We start from the raw sequence: 22,598 nt of genomic DNA, 5'->3' as shown, positions 1-22,598 counted from the left end.
TTATTACAAGCAGCTGGAGGGATCCCTCCCTGCCACCTTTCATGACACATACTTTAACTTATTTATAGTCATTTATTATATTATGATTTATGATTTTGTGTTTCAAACTTTATCATACCTGTGATGTTATAAAGAAGAATGCACAGTAAAAAAAAAAAATCATATGTAAAGAGTTGGTTTGGGCTGCTCATTCTCAAGAAGTACCGGTACCGCTTTCAGCACCTAAAATCGGAAAGAATCATACTGCCAGCGAAGTGCAAAGAAGGTATTTGGGGCCCTATAGACCCCAGATCCCTCCATAAAGAGTACCTGTCACTACCTATTACTATCACAAGGAATGTTTACATTTCTTGTGACAGGAAATAAAAGTGAGCAAAAAAAAAAAAAAGTTAAAGGGACGGTGTAAAAAAAAAAAATAAATAAAAAATAAACAAGAAAAATTATCCTCTGTACTCGCGCGCTGAAGCGAACGCAAATGTAAACAGTGTTAAAACTACATATGTGAGTTATCACTGTGATCGTTAGAGCAAGAGAAATAACTCTCTAATCTGCCTATGGAGATTTTTAAGTACTGTAGTTTGTTGCAATTTTAAAGCATGAAATGTTAGGTATATATTTACTTGACATAATATCATCCTTCACATTTTAAAAACAAAATTGGGCTAACTTTACTGTTTTTTTTTTAAATTCATGAAAGTGTATTTCTCTCAAAAAAATTGCGTTTGAAAGACCGCTGTGCAAATACAGTGTAAAATATTACAACAACAGCCATTTTATTCTGTAGGGTCTCTGCTAAAAATACATATACAGGCATACCCCGCTTTAAGTACACTCACTTTAAGTACACTCACGAGTAAGGACACAGCTTGTTCAGCTTGGCATTACACTACTCCCGGTTTTTAACATTGGCGTCTATAGGAAATCTTGGTCAGCTTGACATGGCACTGCTTCCAAACCATAAGTGACAGGGATACCAAACTTAGGGAGCACCGAGAGGGGACCCAGGACTACAACATATCCTGTTTGTGGCTGGCCAGCTTGCCTAGGTAATCTACTATGTCATAGTCCTGGATCCCCTTAACATGCTCCCCAAGCTTGGTGTCCTTGTCACATGGTTTGGGAGCAATGCCATGTCAAGCTGACCAAGATTTCCTATGGAGCTAGTGTATTTACATGCATTGAGAAATGAAAAAGGGTATTGCTTCACTTTAAGTACATTTTTATTTTAAATACATGCTCTGGTCCCATTGTGTACTTAAAAGTGGGGTATGCCTGTATATAATATTTGGGGGTTCTAAGTCATTTTCTAGCAAAAAATACTTATTTTAACTTGTAAGCAACAAGTGTCAAAAAAAGGCTTAGGCTCCAAGGGGTTATAGCTGAATTCAAGCCAAATATAAAAGACAAAGATTTTTGCAGCTCATTCTTTAAATTCAAGCAATGTAAGTACCTGAATTTGACTTGCTCTCACTGAGCACAGCTAGGCTGGTGGATGGAGTCAGTTAAGGTACACTTTTCATGTGCTAACAAGGAACCTAAACAAAGATGAGTTCATCAGTCCACTGCTTTTTCTTTCACTGTTCAGTCACAGATTGGGGGATTACTTTAGGCGATACTAAAGTCTATTTTTAAAAAAAATTAAGAAAATGGGTTATACTTACCTGCTCTGTGTAACGATCCTAAACTGAAAGTACCCCTTATGCATCTGGCAGGATAGGGTGATTTCTGTGCACACACAGTGCTGTTAAACCATCCCCCCCCCCCCCCCCTTCTCACAGGAGTTTGACTGACAGCATTAGGAGCCTATGGCTCTGCTGTCCTCCGGATGGGAAGTGAGGGGATTGGTGCTAGAACGTGTGTAGGGACAGGGAGCTAGGATTGATAGTAGGGTGTTTTTTTTTCTACCTTAATGCAGAAAATGCATAAGGGTACAGGATGTTTAACCTTGATGAAGGACATGATGGAAAGAAATACAAATTCCTTGGGCAAGTAAATCAGCTGCCATAAATATATTTCATCAACATATCTAGTTGTTTGACTAGAGTTCAGCTTTTTTCCCTTTTTTTTTTAATTAGATTTTTTTTTTCCATTGGTTATACAAAGCTTTTCTACAATGTACGATACAAACACCCTTCCCAACATACACTGCCTGGGGCACAAAAACCATTAAACCAAGGAAAAGAGAAAATGACATGGTTTTATTTGTGTATATTGACAACAAAAGATAATTTTGTTAGTTCGGAGTTCAACTTTAGGAATGTTTAGAGATTAGACCAGCCTTTTTCAATGCTTCAGGCTTCTTTGGGGCTACCTTGGCAAAATGCATAACAATTGCCCAAAAACTGTATAAAAGCCAACGGGTTAATAAAGCCTGCCTTTTAGTTACGTAAAGCCACAGGTTTCCATTGTGGACCATTACAACCTTCTAACGACCGGTGTCCTAACAACCAATGACATCACTGGTTGACAAAAACGAAGTTGTACAGCATCCTTTTGTTTGCCCCTCCACACCCCTCTCCATTAGCACTGGGGAGACATTAGCTGAGTGATGGAGAGAAACTGAGGGAGAAGAGAAATTTTGGAATACTGGTCAGGATCAGTGTGCAAAGGTGTGTTTGCTTTGTAAGAATAAATCACCTCTAATGTTGGGGGTCCTACATGTGTGGATGTTGCTTTGTTATGTAAAACTTTTAGCTTAGTTTTTTACATTTTAGAATGGGTTGCGCAAGATTGTGCAGAATTGTAAAGGGTGTTTGACTGAAACACGGGGCAAGACCATCATAGAGTATTTTATTTTCAGTAATATTAGGAATGTTAGGGCATACTTGCTAATGGAGCTGTAATGTTTTAGAGATTGGGGATCATTTCAGTCCTAGACTGACAGTTTAAGAAGAATTAAAGTAGAACTATAGACAAAACTTTTTTTTTTTCGTATTGGATAGAGTAAGGGAGGGTTATAACCCCTGAAGTTTTATTTTTGCCATCTTTGTCCCATTGGGGAGATTTACCTTCACTTCCTGTCCCATAACCAAACAGGAAGTGAGAGGAAATCCCTACAAATTAAGAGAATCTGTTGGGGACCCCAAGGTCACCAGAAGTAGTGTCCCCATTGGAAGATTTACCCTCTATTACTTTTCTGGGGACAACCCAAAATTTGGGATTTTCTTTTATTTTCATTTTCAATAATGATGGTAAACAGGACAAATAGAGAGAGCGAATCGCCCTAACGAGGACATGGATAGCAAAAAAAAACTGACAGGTGTTCTAAACCATCTTCCCTAAATCCAAAACTTAAAAAAAAATGTTTTGCCTTTAGTTATACTTTAACTATAATGCTATTGCACATATTCACTATACAGTAATACTGGTGTATCCGTATGATAAATTCAGACCATTATTTTCTCAGCAAAGGTTCAGTATTTGGTTGTGTGCAGGTTATCTTTCTTTCCTTAGTTACTTATGGTGCTGTTTAATCATCATGGATAGATTGAACCAATGCTGGCTAAAAGAAAAAGCTTAAGGACAAACATAAATTTATTTTCATACATCACGGGACACAGAGCCATAAATCCTAACATATGGGTTATATAGCTACCTATAGGTGAAGGACACTGGCAACCAATCAGATTTGTTGACCCCCTATATAACCCCTCCCACCCAGAAAGTACCTCAATTTTTTCGCCAGTGTCTAAAAGGTGAAGGTCGCTGTGGAGAGGTGCTCCACATGTTTGTTATGTTTCAAAGACGAAGAAAGAAGATTATGCTATCATACCCCAAACAAAGATCACTGGATCTAAGGGGTTAGCTATCAGATCCATCTAAAACAGTCAATGGACTAAAAAGATGGTACCCGAGTCTCGGGAATCAGATACGAGATTTTGCCTGTAACGCTGTCCTTTTTAGGCGCTGGACCCTGGGATCTGGACCCTTGGAATACCAAACCCCAAAGGCGCTCCATGCAGCATGCTCTACAGGACCAAGGCCGTGGCCCCTCTTATATAGGGGACCCAGTCCTTGAAGGTCTCTAAGACAATGCTCACCGTGAAGGGGGAAGATTGGATTCTTGCTTATAGCAGTTTCCTGCGGCAGGACTGGTGAGTCCATTTTAAACAAAATTGTAAAAATTTTATGCACTGTTCCCTTTAATAGGATTACAGAGACTCCCAGCTACAATGTAATTACATTGTAGCAGGTTTATGCAAAGTATGTTTAAAGTATGTTTACAGCGTTTTCTTATCCTAAGCTGATCACCTGAAAGGTTTCAGCTGTGACAAACAAGATTCAGCATAAATTGCTCTCTCCCCCATTTGTTTGTTGTGTTCTCCCTGGCGCATAAGCATCCACATGTTTGCCTCAGCTGTATCGCGTGTCTATGACATAAGCCTATTCACGCGCGGAGGAATCTTCGCATTTAAGTACAGGCGTACGCAGCATAGTGGGCGTGTTCTAACGTGATTTGGCCTGCACGTGGAGGCCACGCACCATGCCACACATGCATAAAAGGGCATGTTCTGCAAGGAACTGTTTCCAACACACTAGCCTCTGTCAAGGCTGAGAGAGAGCCGGAGCAGCAGCAGCTGGGTTGCGCGAGTCATTGTGGGTGTATGTTACTGCCACTAATAGGTCCTGTATCTTAGGTAATCAGTGTTGTGTGTATTAAGCTGTATGAGCTTGGCACAAACCTTAAGTATACTTCAAAGGTAGCACCTCAAGTTTGTCTTGCTATAAAGTAATGTCTGTCCGAAAGAGGGCTGGAGGGAGCACAGTTGGAAAGGGCACTATGATGCCACCATCAGGCCCTAAGGGTCCTAGTCATGCTTCCACTTTGTCTACTCCTCCTGATAAGCCAGAGGCAATTAGCCAATCTGAGCCATTACGGTTGTCAGGCATAGTAGCTACTCTGTGTACTTCTGCCACAGCCTATGTTACCAAGGACAATTTGGCATCGGCATTAGCCAGCCTAGGGGGTAGGATTGCTGACATGATTGAAGCACCACATGAAGGAAAGAAGCAGGTTAGATCCCCCTCTCCAGAGCCTCCCCCTGAATAAGTTCAGGATTGGGTCGAGGATGTGGAAGATATAGCTGAGGGTGACCCTATAGAAGGACAAGCTGAAATTTCCACTTTTGGGGAGCCAGAGGAATCTCTATCCGCCTCTCAATCCCAGAGATTGTTTAACCAGTCTCTTGCTGAGATGGTCCAGGCTGAGTTTAAACTCCTGCCCTTAGAGACAACTGAAACCTCTTTTTCCTCCCTAGGCTCATTGCGCCGTCCTCAGAGTTCTCATTTCCCATACATCCACTCTTGAAGCAAGAAGTGTATAATGACTAGGATCATCCAGATAGGATGTTTGTTCCTCCTAAAAGGTTTTCATTGTTGTATCCTATGGAGGATAAGAGATGGAAAATTCCCACTGTGGATGCAGCCATTTCTTCGGTTAACAAAAGTTTAAACTGCCCTGTGGATAATGCCCAGGTTTTTAAAGATCCAGCGGATAAAAAGTTGGAATCTTTATTGAAAGCCTCCTTTCAGGTTCTGCAGTACAACCAGCAGTAGCAGCAATTGGAGCATGTGTCAGTCTTTGAAAGACTGCATAAAGTGACTGGCCAAGACAGTTCCTTCTCAAGGAGAGTCTGTGGAAGATCTGTCAGATCTACCTTGCATTTTATGTTTCGCAGTTGATGCTCTTACGGACTCCATAAGGCAAATGTCACGGTTTGCTCTGATGACAGTGCATATGCGCAGAATCCTTTGGTTAAAGCTATGGTCTGCAGTATTACCATGTAAAAAAATACTGGCTTGCTTCCCCTTTAAGGGAGAATGCTTTTTTGGTGATTATCTGGATAAATATATCCAAACGATGTTGGGGGATGGGGGGGGGGTTAGGGGGAGAATACGTTTCTACCTGTAAAGATGAAGAGCAGGCGTCCTTCCTTTAAGATCCCCAGCACTCATAATACCAGTGCTTCCGATTCCAGGCAATGGCGACGGCCTCAACCATCTGCACCTGGACCCATGCCTTCAGGGCAAGGTCAGTAAAAGCCCTGGGCCCAGAGATCAGTCTTCCTCAAAGTCCTCTCATTGTAGGGGCGCCCCCACTTGCCTGGGTGGGGGGAAGACTCCTGCAGTTCTCAGGGGCATGGGCGGAGTTAATTCAAGACTACTGAGTTGTCTCTACCATTTCATAGGGATACAAGCTGGAATTTCGAGTGTTCCCGCATCCTCAGTTTGGGAGGTCAAGTATACCAACAGATCCCCTAAAAGAAACATCTCTCTTTCAGGCATTGGACCAGCTGAGAGCTCAGAGGGTGATAACCGAGCTTCCAGAAAATGAAAGGTTCAAGGGTTTTTACTCAAACCTTTTCATACTCCCCAAACCAAACGGGGATGTGAGACCTATTTTGGATCTCAAGGTGGCTAAATCAGTTTCTGAACGTTCATTCTTTGCGCATGGAATCAATTCATTTAGTCATAGCCTCCCTGCAGGGAGAGAAACTTCTAGCATCCATAGACATCACGTGCCTATATTTCAGACCCATTAAAGGTTCCTTTGTTAATTTCCAGTTTGTGGCCCAGCCCTTCGTGTTGGCCACAGCTCCAAGAATGTTCACAAAGATCCTAGCTCCAGTATTGGCTGTTCTAAGGTCCCGAGGGATATCTGTAATAGGATATCTGGATGATCTATTACTAATAGATTGATTGGCGTCGGCTCTAAGCCGAAATATTGTTCAGACGGTATGTTTTTTGGAACGTCTGGGTTGGATACTGAACTTAGCAAAGTCAGCATTACAGCCAGTCCAGCGTCTGGAATACCTGGGGCTTCTTTTTGACACAGTGCAGGCAAAGATATTCTTGCTTGCAAGAAGGATCTCAGACCTGAGGGGTCAGGTTCGGTCTATGGTAAGACTAAGAAATCCATCTATACGTCTTTGCATGATGTTACTGGGGAAGATGGTGTGCACATTCGAGGCAATTCCCTATGCTCAATTCCATGCCAAACCCTTGCAGAACAACGTTCTGTCTGCATGGAATGGGAAAATTCAGTCCTTGGACTGGTTCATATCTCTGCTACCAAAAATAGGACTTAGTGGTTGTTGACCAAATATCTGGAGAAGGGGAAATCCTTTCTTCCAGTGACCAGGAAGGTAGTGAATACAGATGCCAGTCTCTCCGGCTAGGGGGCGGTTCTAGAGGAAGCCACTGTCCAGTGAAAATGGTCTTGGGTAGAGAGTCGTCACCCCATCAATATTTTGGAAATTTGTGCAGTCAGTTGGGCTCTGAAATTCTGGACACCCAGATTTCGGGGTCACCCTGTCAGGGTGCAATCCCACAATGCCATGGCCGTGGCTTATGTCAACCATCAAGGAGACAGAAGGAGTCGATCAGCTCAGAAAGAGGTGGATATTATCCTGTCCTGGGCAGAGTAGTTTGTGCCATGCCTGACAGCAGTATTCATTCCAGTAATAGAGAACTGTCACCAGATGTTTTCAGGGGAATGGTCTTTGCATCCCGAGATTTTTCAATTGATCTGCCTACGCTGGGGGGACCCAGACATAGATCTGTTGGCATCCAGGTTGAACAACAATTTGGAGAGATTTGCGTCCAGGACCAGCGATCCCCTCGAAGTCGGAGTGGATGCTTTGGTGACTCCTTGGGAGGAGTATTCCCTGATCTACGCCTTTCCTCTGGTACAGCTCATATTGTGTTTGTTGCGCAGGATCTAGCTAGAAGGTAAACCAGTAATTCTGGGAGTTCCAGCTTGGCCGAGGAGGATTTGGTATGCACAACACCAGAGGTTGGCAGTGACGAGGCCTTGGGTTCTTCCACTGCGTCCCGACTTGCTCTCTCAAGGTCCGATATTCCACCCTGCTGTACAGTCTCTAAATTTATTGGCTTGGCTATTAAAGCCTTAATCTTGGAAGAGCAGGGTGTGTCTGGCCCCTCAGTTCATACACTGATAAACGCCAGGAAGCCAGTCTCTAGAAATATTTATTACAGAGTCTGGAAATCCTCTATTGCCTGGTGTGAAGCCAGGAAATGGCAACCCCGCACAGATATTATTGGGAGAATTCTATCCTTCCTGTAAGCAGGGGTAGATATGAAATTAGCACTGAGCACGATCAAAAGGCAGATTTCAGCTTTATAGTTTTTTTTTTACCAGGAACCAATTGCTTCCCATTCATTGTTTCGAACCTTTGTCCGGGGAATATTGTGTTTGATTCCAGCAGGGAAGTCACCATTGTGTCCTTGGGACTTAAATTTGGTGTTGGCAGTTTTGCAAGCCTTTTAATGCTCTGGTGCAGGTTCCCCTGGTTCTTTTGATCAGAAAACTGGTCTTTTTGATTGCGATAACTTCGGCTAGAAGGGTATCGGAACTAGCAGCTCTTTCTTGGTATTTTATCAGGATAGAGTGATTTTACATCCTCAACCAGATTTTTTGCCCAAGGTAGTGTCTGCCTTTCATTTGAATCAGGACATTATACTACCTACCTTTTTTAGATCCTCACTCAGAGGAAAAAAAAGTTATTGCATTCTCTTGATGTAATGCGTGCACTTAAGATTTATTTACAGGAAACAGGTTTGATTCGTAAAACCGAGAGTTTGTTTGTACTGCCAGAAGGCCCCAGAAAGGGATTGGCAACATTTAAATCTACGATTTCTTGTTGGATTCACCAGGTTATTACCCAGGTGTATGGTTTAGTGGGAAAGGTTCTACCTTTTCCTGTAAAGGCACATTCTAGCAGAGGAGTGGGTGCCTCTTGGGCACATCGCCATCAAGTCTCTATGGCTCAGATTTGCAAGGCCACGACTTGGTCATCGGTGCCTACCTTCATTCGTTTGTATAAAGTGGATGTTGGGACCCAGGAGAAGTCTGCTTTTGGCCGCTGTGTTCTGCAGGCGGCGGTGTAATCCTTCTGTTAAGGGTCAGATGTCAGTATTTTTGGTGTCCCCCTCCCCTCAGATGTATTGCTTTGGGACATCCCATATGTTATGATTTATGGCTGTGTCCCGTGATGTATGAAAAGAAAAAATGATTTTTAATTCACACTCACCTGTAAAATCCATTTCTTGAAGTACATCACGGGACACAGTATCCCTCCCCTCTTCTATGGAATCTTTTATTGCTTGCTACAAAACTGAGGTACTTCCTGTATGAGGGGTTATATAGGGGGTCATTAATTCTGATTGGTTGCCAGTGTCCTTCACCTATAGGTGGCTATATAACCCCTATGTTATGATTTATGGCTCTGTGCCCCGTGATGTACTTCAAGAAATGGATTTTACAGGTAAGTATGAATTAAAAATCGTTTCTTTTTTCCTTGCAGTGAATGACAAAACTTTGTGCACTGGAATTTCATTTAAGCTATGCTGAGGCTGATCAGCAACAAAAGTATTGCATTGTCAAGCTTCTCTATGTTTATTTTCACAGATGTTCTGCCAGAGCACATTAATTATCAACTCCCGGATTCAGACTACCAGGCGACTCCATATTGTCAGTATACAAATATGCCTTATTCACCTGTGTTGCAATCCCCATCTTCTCAGTGCCATTACAGTACATACAGTCTGGAAAATACGTATGGGGATGGGCAGTATGTTCTAAGCACCTGTGATTATAGTAAACCTCCAGCCAACATGTCTCATAGTGTAGAAGATATGTACTCTACAATGAAAAGGCCCAGGATTAGTCATTCCACTATCCGAATGAAAGGGCATGAAGAACTTTGCGTGGTATGTGGAGATAAGGCATCAGGTTATCACTACAATGCACTTACCTGTGAAGGATGTAAAGGTAAGCAAATGGTAGTTCATTAGTAAGTAAAAATTAAAGAAATGAATTGGGAGTAAAAATGACATATATGATGTAGTCTATAACCAGCAATAACACAACAGTTTTTTTTCTATTACCCATTGATCCTGGCAGTAAATTTATTTTTTAAATATGAATATGAAACTGAATTTTTCCTCTTCCTGTAACAGGCCAAACTGTCCAAAAGTGTGTTACAGGACTAGATCAAGCCATATTACACTGTTGATGTGTTTACCAAGATCAGCATTTATTTATTCCTTTTATCCAAAAGAAAAAAAATGCTTTTATTGCTTAAAAATGTTACTAGCTAAATTTGGACTTTAAAGTAAATGTAACCCTAAAAAAAAAAAAAAAAAATTATCTTGTTCCTTTAAAGCATGTTGATCCACATAGTGCTTGTGTAGTGTCATTTTTCCTTTTCTATGCTGTAAAAAACCTGGTTGATCCTGCCCGTTCCTGTGTCCCCCTGTGTGTCCCGACCACGGTAATCATGCCTGTTGATGCCTGATTACCGTGATCAGCTTACTGATCTCCTCTCTCCCCTCCCCCCTCCCTCCCTGCCTGTCAGCTCCTGTGTGTGAGCCACCCCTCCCCTCCCCTTCCACCACTGTTCTGAGTGGCAGTATAGTAACTGCTAACAATTACTGCCAGGCCCTCTGCCAGGGTAAAATGTACTTCACAGTCTCTTTGTTTTTTCAAAATTCTCCTTTCTTAATGCCCTATTTCACCTCGCCCTTTGATGTGGCCCGCGACCTCCTGCTCTGGGATGGCGGGTTGACTATCCCAGATTGCGGGTTACCGAGCCGCCATCCCAGAGCATCGGCGTTGTGAATGAAGCCAGCAGGAGAGGAAGCAAGCGGCTGTGAAGCAGAGCCACATACAGTTGGGCAAAAAAGTATTTAGTCAGCCACCAATTGTGCAAGTTCTCCCACTTAAAAGGATGAGAGAGAGCCCTGTAATTTTCATCATAGGTACACTTCAACTATGCGAGACAGAATGGGGGGAAAGAATCCAGGAAATCACATTGTAGGATTTCTAATGAATTAATTGGTAAATTCCTATGTAAAATAAGTATTTGGTCACCTACAAACAAGCAAGATTTCTGGCTCTCACAGACCTGTAACTTCTTCATTAAGAGGCTTCTCTGTCCTCCACTCGTTACCTGCATTAATGGCACCTGTTTGAACATGTTATCAGTATAAAAGACACCTGTCCACAACCTCAAACAGTCACACTCCAAACTCCACTATGGCCAAGACCAAAGAGCCGTTGAAGGACACCAGAAACAAAATTGTAGACCTGCACCAGGCTGGGAAGACTGAATCTGCAATAGGCAAGCAGCTTGGTGTGCGGAAATTAACTGTGGGAGCAATTATTAGAAAATGGAAGACATACAAGACCACTGATAATCTCCCTCGATCTGGGGCTCCACACAAGATCTCACCCCGTGGGGTCAAAATGATCACAAGAACAGTGAGCAAAAATCCCAGAACCACACAGGGGGGACCTAGTAAATGACCTGCAGAGAGCTGGGACCAGAGTAACAAAGGCTACCATCAGTAACACACTACGCCGCCAGGGACTCAAATCCTGCAGTGCCAGACGTGTCCCCCTGCTTAATCCAGTACATGTCCGGGCCCATCTGAAGTTTGCTAGAGAGCATTTGGATGATCCAGAAGAGGATTGGGAGAATGTCATATGGTCAGATGAAACCAAAGTAGAACTTTTTGATAAAAACTCAACTCGTCGTGTTTAGAGGAGAAAGAATGCTGAGTTGCATCCAAAGAACACCATATCTACTGTGAAGCATGGGAGTGGAAACATCATGCTTTGGGGCTGTTTTTCTAAAAAGGGACCAGGACGACTGATCCGTGCAAAGGAAAGAATGAATGGGGCCATGTATCGTGAGATTTTGAGTGAAAACCTCCTTCCATCAGCAAGGGCATTGAAGATGAAACGTGGTCTTTCAGCATGACAGTGATCCCAAACACACCGGCCGGGCAATGAAGGAGTAGCTTTGTAAGCAGCATTTCAAGGTCCTGGAGTGGCCTAGCCAGTCCCCAGATCTCAACCCCATAGAAAACCTTTGGAGGGAGTTGAAAGTCCGTGTTGCCCAGCGACAGCCCAAAAACATCACTGCTCTAGAGGAGATCTACATGGAGGAATGGGCCAAAATACCAGCAACAGTGTGTGAAAACCTTGTGAAGACTTACAGAAAACGTTTGACCTCTGTCATTGCCAACAAAGGGTATATAACAAAGTATTGAGATTAACTTTTGTTATTGACCAAATACTTATTTTCCACCATAATTTGAATATAAATTATTTAAAAATCAGACAATGTGATTTTTTTTCTCATTTTGTCTCTCGTGGTTGAAGTATACCTATGATGAAAATTACAGGCCTCTCTTATCTTTTTAAGTGGGATAACTTGCACAATTGGTGGCTGACTAAATACTTTTTTGCCCAACTGTAAGCCAATGTTTCATGTATAGCGCCAGCTCCTGTCACAGGAGGAGTGATACCAAATGCACTCTGCCTAGAAAAGCAACAGCCAGCGATAACTGAATGGAAGACTGTTATTAAAGGTAAGTTTATTACTAAAACCACAGTGTGTATATGGGCATATCTGTTCTGCAGTGGTTATTGGGCTGCTTTCAAAATGATCTGCAGGTGCAGCTCAGGGTTACCTGCACTGAGCCATAGACTGATGTTTTGGCAAGTTTGGTGCGCTTTCAGAAAATGCACTACACCTACAGGATATAATAGAAGTCTATGACAAAGTTCAGTTAACCTGCAGGAATGCCACAGGTACACTGTGCTGCACCCTTTGTGTGGGTATACTGCAGCGAATCAGTGTAAAATCAGCCGTAGGCCCCTTTCACGTGATCAGTCTGACCCAATAGGATCCTCCAATTCACCTCTATAGAGTGGCAGATGTAAACTGCTTGTATCCATTTACACCCGCCTACCTCCAATCTGATCTGCTAAAAAAAAACAGAAGGGGATCCATCCCCTTCCGTCTGGGCAGATCAGATCAGAGGGCCCATAGAGTAGAGTGGGCCGTGTCTGTGTCTGCTCTGCATATGCAGACTGGTCACGTAACTGTCATCCGCCCCTGCCGCCCATTGTGGCCCGTGACCGGTTATCAAGTCACATAAGTGGCCCGCGCTGTTCAAAAGGTTGGGCAGCCCTGATGTACATTATGCTGTTAATAAGTTTGGGACACAAAATTCTGTTCGAATGTAGTTTTTATTAAAACATTTCAATATGAAAAACATTTGTAGAGCATGATGGAACATTCAAAACCCATGGAAACTAAATAGTTCTGAGAAGATAGAGTTTTAAAAAATGTTTGCAATTTATGTTTTATTGTTGCAGGTGAAAAACTGAAATCTGTCCCACCCAAATTAAATGTAGTGAGCTGGCCCAACAATGGAAGACATACAGTAGATTGCAGGGTTTTTCAATATTTCTCACATATAACCTCCTGCATAGGCTAGATCTGGCCAATGTGCTTCATTTACCACAGCTCACTATTCACTACGCTGTTCGCTATGGTTCAACCAATTGCCATTACCTGTGCCATTGATAAAATGAGCCTCATGTGATTTCCTTTCAGCCCCTGAACTCCTTTGCCTCTTTGGTAACCTATGAAGGAGCAAAGACTAGACAAGTAATAAGGGCCAACTAGTCAGATGTTACTTTTATGACTGCCTACGGTTTAACTATCTGAAAAGATTTGTATATCTTTCACTGGCAGTGGAAATGTTTACTTTTAGGTTCTGCCTATTGGTCTCTTGCGTGTCAAATCTATGCTATTACACATGTTAAGAACTTGGAGGGTAATTTCTTTATGCTGTAAAAATTAGATGACCCACTCCCTCCCAGTGATATGAACCAGATCAACCAGGCATGTGGCTTGGTAATTCTCCTCTTTAGTGCTCTCATGACCAGAATTTTTCTTGTATGGGCAAGATCTTCACCTTCCAAACACCTCAGCTGGAGCTGGAGAAGTAAGTGGATCCTAGCTAAAATATGGTTTTGGGAACAGGGAACTCAAGAGAGGTGTCTTCCTGGGGTTTCCTGTAACATTGCTGGCATTAGCCGATATTTGATAAAATTCAAAATCCATTGGCATGGGAATATCAGTTCTCATCCTTTATTTCCTGAACTGGTAGCATCATTAGGGGGAGTCCTTTTGAACTTTTAAAATATTAATTATAAAAGTTAACCTTTAAGCACTGAAGATATATAGGCATGTAATCTGTACTATAGATAGAGGGTCTTTACAGTGAATCACATTTTTGCAAAAAATCTCTAGTTAATATCTGATAAATGGACAGTGAATGTGATGTTTGCTACATTATGAATAAGGCATATGTTAAGCACCTTTCTGCATAATGGCAAATTTTACTTAGCTAAACTTGCAGGCATATTTGACTAGTGAATGTGCTCTGTACTTGGGAAATATACTTGAATGAGCATTGAATGTCTTTTTAAAGGTGCCCCATAATTTAGAACAATTAAACTTAAAATGTTGAAACATGTTCAAACTGAATGTTAGTGACTTTGCTATTCCACTTGCAGTCTGTTTTAGTCTGTTGACTAAAGGAATTCATATGTCTTTCAGATTTGAACTACATAGAACCACCAAATTATGAAGTGAATTCATTAACATAGTTGTTATTAGTGGCGGTGATAAAAAGGCTGTAAAGGCCCAGAGAAAAACAAATTTAAATTAAATACACATCTTCCTTTTTACCTTCTAGGGGTGTTGGCATTATATATATACTCTTACTTTTTGCATTGTGAAAACACATTATTGAAACTGTTTACACACTAATAAAATATATTCAACTATTTTAGGTTTTTTCCGCCGTAGCATTACCAAAAATGCTGTATACCGATGTAAGAACGGTGGACACTGTGAAATGGATATGTACATGAGAAGAAAATGTCAAGAGTGTCGTTTGAAGAAGTGCAAGGCAGTTGGTATGCTTGCAGAATGTGAGTTAAACATAACGCAATTAATTAATCTCTGCTAATTATATTTCTGTTGATGCAATTGTAGGCAGAAAAGCAGCAGCCAATTTAAAGGCTAAGTTCACCTTTGTTCACTTTTTTTTCTAAATTCCAACTCCCCTATGTACCAATATAGCATATATTAACTTCTTTTGCAAAAATAAGACAGATTTCCGTTTATTTTTCCCATGCTTACCCCACTGTGTTCATGGATGTTTCAAAACACCTATCCATTACTTCTGCCTTACTTCCTGGACAGACTTTAGGTCATGACTCAGGAAGGGGATGGCCAGCTGAGGGTAGAAGATGCAGGGTGTGTGCTAATGAGATCAGCTGGTCAACTCCTTCCTGTGTCATGGCCTAAAGTCTGTTCAGGAAGTAAGCAGAAGTAATGGCACATTTTTTTTTTAAACATCCATAAAGAGAGTGAGGTATCTGTGGGTAGAATAAATGGAAAGCTGTTTTATTTTTGCAAAAGAAGTAGATTATTGCTATATTGGTACATAGGGGTGCTGGAATTTAGAAAACAAAAAGATGAACAAAGGTGAACTTAGCCTTTAAAGCACAACTTAATATTGGAACTTTCGTTTTTCTGTCCCCTCTTCAATGTTTGGCACATTACGTTTTTTAGAGGGAGTGGATACCTACTTTTGATAGGTACTTGCATCCACTTCTGTTCGGATCACCTAGTTCACCCCCCTCCCTCTGCCCACAGTCTCTTGGGGCCAGTCAAGTTCCTCCACACCAAACTCACTCATCCATGTTTTTATTGACCGTGCTTTGTGCACTGGTGCACAGACATTTTGGAACAGGAAGGGGCCATACGCAAACTATTCTCACCAAGTTGGGAGCATGAGATTGTCCAAAATGTCTTAGTATGCTGATGCCTTAGGAGTTTCCTTTTCTAGAACTAAGGAGCCAAGCCAAACCCCTGAAAAACAACCCCACACCATAATCCCCCCTTCACCAAATGATTTAGACCAGTGCACAAAGCAAGGTCCATAAAGACATGGATGAATGAGTTTGGGGTGGAGGAACTCTGGGCTGCACAGAATTCTGACCTGAACCCAATAGAAAACCTTTGGGATGAATTAGAGCAATGACTGCAAGCCAGGCCTTCTCATCCAACATCGGTGCTTGACCTCACAAATGCGGTTCTGAAAGAATGGTCCAACATTCCCGTAGACACTCCTAAAGTTTGTGGACATCCTTCCCAGAAGAGTTGAAGCTGTTATAGCTGCTAAGGGAGGGCCAACTCAATAGTCGGACTAAGACTGGGATGCCATTAAAGTTCATGTGCATGTAAAGGCAAGTGTCCCAATACTTTTGACAATATAGTGTGTGCGTATATATATATATATATATATATATATATATATATATATATATACACTGTATATATATAAAACAAACAAACAAAGGGTTGGGGGGGCACACCCTAAACATGAATTTCTAAAGCTGGTCCTGCTATAAAGACCAATATGAATATATACCTACAGAGGATAGCGCACATATACAAAAGGAGTAACTTTCAAATATTACAAGGCTACTGAGACCTAAACAAAATGAGAAAAATCGGAATTTGGTCACACTATATGGCCATATCGTGCTTAACCCCACCACTGCGTCAAAGTACCCCATTAGCAGTGGGTCCTACACTATCCTTAAAATGAAGGATAAATCCCACCTCTTATAGCCACGGGAGATACTTACTCCTTACAAGGGAGAAATGTGCTATCTGCAGAAAACACTCCTCCTATATCTGCTTTCTAGTGGACACTGATAACGAAGTACTGGTGTGGGAGAGCGGGGTTTTCTGCAGCTAGCATTGATCTCTTCTATGAACAAATACAGTGATCAGATGCAGAGCCATTTAGATCAGCCATGCAAACTGTGCTTGTGAACCGAGCCAACCAAACAGCTTGGTCCACCTGCAATAACAGGTGAAACAGCCACACATGTTTTACAATATGGGGATAAGGAGGTGTTTAAGCTGTTTGCTTTTCTTTTCCACAATATGAGGATAAGGAGGTGTTTAAGGTCCCTTTCACACTTATGCGACCTAAAAGTTGTTCCATTTTACAGTGATTTTGCCATGATTTTGACTGGGCTTGAAGCAATGCCAATGTCTATGGGCCTCAAAATGCATTAAAATCATCCCAAAGTAGTGTAGGGACTACTTTGAAGTCGCACAGATAAAAACTGTACTCATTGGAAATAATGTAGTATGACTTGTCATGCGACTTTGCAGTCCCAAGTCACAGGACAAGTCGCACAAGTGTGAATGGGGCCTAATCTGTTTACTTTTCTTTTCCACAAAACATGTGTAATTTCTCTCGACCTTTTGGCTAAGATCAAGTGTAGTATCTGTTCTTATCAGTGTCCAGTTGGGGTGCTTTGCCATCATTCTTACCCTTTGGAAGGAATGGCTGGCTGGCTGGCTGTATAGTATCCCTGCTGGTATGATGGGGGCTCTGAAGGCTAGTACAGGAAAAGAAACTGGGGGGGCCCACAGGCATTTGGGGCACTGGAGTAATTCCCCCGAGTAAACTGGATGGGCCCAGTTCCTCCTGATTTGAATGGGTCGACCTTGTCTGGACATAGGCTGGGAAGGCAGAGAATCAGCGGTGTCTGTGCCTCTTGGAAGTGCTCCAGGGGTGCTCCTAGTAACACTTGGGTGTGGGACCTTACTATGTGAACAGACACATGGTCATGGCACTAAATAGATTTTCTACACTGCGCCTCTATAGGCTAGGCCTTTTGGCTAAGTCCGGGGCAATTTTTGCTATCAAGCTCAGGGCCTAGCCAGTGCAACTATTTATTTGATTTATTTTTTTTCCCTTTTCCCTCATGTTTGTCACTTTTGTGTGTGTTTTTTTTCACTATAGAGAAGGGTATGAGTCCTCGGGCATACCCTGTAGTGGAGGGGATCATACCCTGAAGTTCAAGGGGAGGATGTGTGGCCATCAGGTTCCTTCCTCCCCTAAACTGGGGGAGTCTCTCCTTGGGATTTTTCTGTGATTTTGCCATGATTTTGCTTTGATTTTGACTGGACTTGAAGCAATGACTGTGTAATCTTGAGGTCTGAGGACCTCAAAACGCATCAAAGTCAGACCAAAGTAGTGCAGGGACTACTTTGAAGTCATTGCGACTTGAAGTTGCACGGACATGAAAGGTACTCATTGGAAATCATGGAGTATGACTTGTTTGCATTCCCAAGTAGCAGGACAAGTCGCACAAGTGTGAAAGGGGCCTTAAGTGTACTTTTTTGTGTGTCTTTTCACATGCATCTTTTTGTACACTTAATAGTTTTAGTTTTTTTGCGCACCACCGCGGATTAAAAAAAAAACAAAATTGTGTGGTTTGTTTGCTCCTTGGTGTATCATACTTTCCCCAACTTTTTGCCAAATATAATACCTTTGAAATCCCCAAAAAAGCCCTGCACGCCATCACAAAACAATCCTGAATCACAGAGCTATATCATTTACAAGAAAATTATGTAATTACTGTATATTTGACACTGTATTGTTTACTTAATAAAGATGCATTCACAAAAAACATACATTAATCTAATGTGTCCTAAATATAATCAAACATGATATGTCTTTGTGTGTTGTGCTAGGTTTGTTGACTGAAGTGCAATGCAAATCAAAAAGGCTCCGAAAAAACTGTAAACAAAACAATTCAGTTTTTCGAAATGTGAAAGTGGAAGATGATGGATGTGATAACAGACAAGTAACATCAACTACAAAACCAGCAAAAGTAAGAGCATATTCCATATTTACAGAGTCAGTAGATATGTACCACTCCACCAAAGGTCTTCTTATAAACATGCTTAGCCTAACTGGAAGCAGAATTGTTGGCTCCTGTGTATTTTCTGTTCTATCAAAGGGAAACTATAACGTTTGTATTTTTGGCTTGTTACATATATGTTATGTAATTGAAAAAAAAAAAGGACATTCCAAAAGACAGGGAGTGATGGAATGAAATCACTGCTCGGACTCATTCATAGAGTACTTTTCTTTAGCTACTGAGCTCTATAACAAGAAGCTTTTAAGAAAGGACCCAAAGAAAGAGGGAAAATGTGGGAGAGTCTAAAACTGAATAGGTTTCATAATATTAATATGCATTTTTTTTATAATAACATTACTAAAACAAGAAAAATGTTTTAAAACCATTATATTTAGTTATGGCCCACAAAAAGAAATGCACATAGAATACCACTATGTATTTCTTTTAAAAGGTTGCTTATAATGCTTATGCATACAAAGAGCTATATTTCGAAAAAGGCAAAGATTATCCATTCTAACGGTATTTCAAGGATGGAAAGTGGCTTTACATTGCAAAGAACATGTGTCAATTTATTCTTTTTAAGGCTAAATTATTAAGCCCTGGGGCTCCCCTGCTCTGCATTGGGAAAATGCTCATTTTGTCTAGGGGTAGAGGGATGAGCAACTAATCTTATTTCTCTCCCCATAAACTGGCACACTGCTCTATGATGTGGATGGGCCCTCGCTGTCCTCATGAACAATGTAGGACTGCTAATCCTGCAATGTAATTGATTACTTCAAAATGCCTGTGACTGGAAAGCAGTTAAAATAAGCAGCTTCAGGCAAGGGAAGGAAGACTGCGGAGCAAGGTATAAGGTCAGTATATAGTACTTGCTTATCCCTCAACCCATAGAAATATTGAACATTTAACCCTTGGAGTGCAGGGGGGTTCCACTTAAATTTTTTCCTTTAACCACAAGTTTAGCTTTAACAAAGAAAATTAATTGGTATGAAAGTAAAATATGCAAATTTAAAATTAATTTTATAAGTTCCAGACATGCTACAGATAACATCTACAGAATGCTCTGTAGGTAAAATGGGAGTAATGTTAGTGGTTTTGAGTTTGTAAATTCGGGAATATTTCTAAAATAAAACTTTTTTTTACAAACTCTAATACTGTATATCTGTTCATTTTCACTTGGTATGCACAAATCTTTACAAATATTGTACATTAAACAGGTTATACCTCGTTTGGAACTGACTGCTGAGGACTGTAAGCTGATTGATCATATAGTAACTGCTTACCAAAAATGTGGTATCCCACTAGATGATCACAAGTTATTTGTAAGTATTTGTTGTGATATTACTGTCTGTGTTGATGAATTGAGCGAATTTCTTTCCTGCAACCCGTGGCTGGAGGAAAGAAATTTGTCCCGTGTATGGTCTGCCTTACTGTAAACTTTAGTATAGTCAGTGGCTGCCTTTTTCTCACTTCTAGTTATTTATTTTTTTATAATCAGATCTTTTTTTTTTTTTTACATTTCCCATTGATATGAAGAAAAATCAACCAACATCTAAATATCAAACCTCTATTCTATTATAAATTCATAAAATAAGTAGCTTCCACATATCATAAGAATCAGTAAGACATACGGTACAGAAAAGTGACGGGATAAAGATATTGCAAAAGGGTTTTGTAGTAATGCAACAGAACAGATCATTACTGGAGCACAGTACCGTATGTCACAGGAACAAAACACCTAAGGCATACTTTACAATGCATACATGTACACTAAAAACAAATGCAATACTAAACCGGCCGTTGCACAGAAGATGTCAAATCCACAGTTTAGAAAAAGCAGAGCATACCGGTATGTATATAAAGTATGAGAGGATGAGTCTGAGTAACTTCTAGTTATTTCTAACATTGTGTCAGGTTTGGCGACACTGCTGTTGCCACACATATGTACTGTATAGTAAGTGTTTGGCAGGACCATTTTTACAGTTTGTTAAAAACCAAACGCCAAAGTAGTTAGAACACAGCAGGAGAATATAAAGCTAGTTTATGTAGTTCAGGCCCTGTTCACACCTGAGCAGTTGTCTGCTTGAAGCTTGTAGCTCTAGAACGCTCAACAAGCCAAATCCTATTAATTTTAATAGCCCCTATTCACAACAATATAACATATGAGCATTCTGTTGCCTGAAGCAAAATGCATGTCGCTCAGAAAAGTACATAAGCTTCTTCTTGCCAGATTACAAGCATTTTTGGCTCCAAAGACTTCAATAGAAACATGTGAAAACATGTGACTTGAACGTTTTACAAGCGCTTTGTAATTTTGTCATTTTCTGCTCAAACAGCAGCTCTCCACTCCTAATTAGACATGTGCAGAAAGGAAAAATTAGTTTAGTTTAGTTCTTGTTAAATTTTGTTTTGTTTCTAACTAATTACAAATTTACGGAATGTTTCGGATTGGTCGAAAAATGATCGAACAATTCTAATTTTGTGTGAAGAATAGTTGGTTGTTAAGTAATGGGCTGGGAAGCCGGCCGCCACTTTTTTTGTTAGCAGGTTTCCCTGCTGAGAGCTGAAATGTAAACAAAAGAATGCCAGCAATAGAAAAGTCTGAAAAAAAAAAAAGTCCAATCTATACCATTCCAATCCATACCAGGCCATTTGGGTCTGGTATGGATTTAAAGGAAATCCCCATGCCAAAATTTAAAAATAAAACTGCATGGGCCCCCCCAAAATTCATACCAGACTATTATCTGAGCATGCAGCCCGGCAGACCAGGAAAGGCCACTCGTCGCCCCCCCCCCGAACCATACCAGGCCACATGCTCTTAACATGGGGGAGGTGCTCTGGAGCGAAAGGCCTGGTATGGATTGGGAGGGGACCCCACGCTGTTTTTTTCAGACTTTTGTATTGTCAGCATTCTTTTGTTTACATTTCAGCTCTCTGAATGCTGATTAATTATCAGTTGGCAAGAATGCGGCAGCTGGCTTTCCAGCTCGCTGCTTAACCAGCTATTCCTCACATAGAATTATAATTGGTCGATCATTTTTTGACCAATCTGAATTGTTCCAAAAATTTGTAATTGGTTAGAAAGCGAATAAATAAAACAAATTTCTCTTCCCCCTAGTGCTTTCTATTGGCTAAACAAAAATGCCTGGAGCTGTAAAACGCTTGTAAAAAGCTCCAAAAATGCTTTAAAAAGCTGGTAAGAAGATGCAAAAAGGCTTTAAAAAACCTGCAAAAACACTTACAAAAATACCAGAAAAACTCCAGTAAACCACTACGCTCAGGTGTGAAGAACTTTAAGACGATGGGGTTGATTTACTAAAACTAGAGAGTGCAGAATCTGGTGTAGTCGTGTATGGTAGCCAATCAGCTTCTAACTTCAGCTTACACACATACTGTACATCCATACACACACATATACATACACATATTTTACTATTATAGTAAAATCAGATAGAAATCAGTTTAAAAAAATATATGTCAATTAATAACGTAATAAAAAGCACCCAGTACCATAATGGTTGCTGTTTGAAAATTCAATATCAGTGCACTTAAACGGAGATTGCCTTCAGTGCACAAATATTATTTGCATTTGCTCCTGCTGTTGGTCAGTACTGGCCAAAGTTTTAATAAAGTGTAGCGATAACCCCTAAAGAGGTCACTGGGAATATCCTGGTCTCCCTTAGGCCCCTTTCAAACCTTCAGGCTGATCGGGTCCACCTGTCAGTTTTTCAGGCTGGCCCCAACTGGACCCTTCATTGTCCTCTTTGGAGCAGCGGATGTAAACAAACATGTGTCCATTTACACCTGACGTCATACAATCTGATTCGATCCGCTGAAAACAGGCAGATGGGGATCGGTTCCGAACGTATCGCATGCCAGTTGGCTGTATATGGACAAGTGATTCATTTACATCAAACGGACGGAGCAGATGGACTCCAGGCGGGGTCTGCCCACGTGGAAGGGGCCTTAC

General features: G+C 41.1%; 1 protein-coding gene and 1 pseudogene across 2 annotated transcripts in view; both read left to right on the top strand.

Annotated features, from left to right (window-relative positions):
- LOC309548532 (bile acid receptor-like) overlaps positions 1-22,598 on the top strand; it is a 141,640-nt gene that overhangs the window by 99,512 nt on the left and 19,530 nt on the right. Inside the window, exons 3-6 of the mRNA XM_082248499.1 lie at positions 9,431-9,793; positions 14,681-14,821; positions 18,459-18,598; positions 19,846-19,950. Of these exons, the coding sequence (XP_082104625.1) occupies positions 9,431-9,793; positions 14,681-14,821; positions 18,459-18,598; positions 19,846-19,950 (749 nt within the window). The remainder of the gene's footprint in view (positions 1-9,430; positions 9,794-14,680; positions 14,822-18,458; positions 18,599-19,845; positions 19,951-22,598) is intronic.
- On the top strand, positions 9,802-11,765 carry LOC309546649 (annotated as a pseudogene). Its single transcript has 2 exons — positions 9,802-9,815; positions 11,009-11,765. The product of its transcript is annotated as an uncharacterized misc_RNA (transcript).

This window comes from Pelophylax lessonae (assembly GCF_965119305.1).
Source record: "Pelophylax lessonae genome assembly, chromosome: 2".
Taxonomy (NCBI): domain Eukaryota; kingdom Metazoa; phylum Chordata; class Amphibia; order Anura; family Ranidae; genus Pelophylax; species Pelophylax lessonae.
Note: the sequence above shows the minus strand (reverse complement) of the source record. Positions and strands in the feature narration are given on the sequence as shown.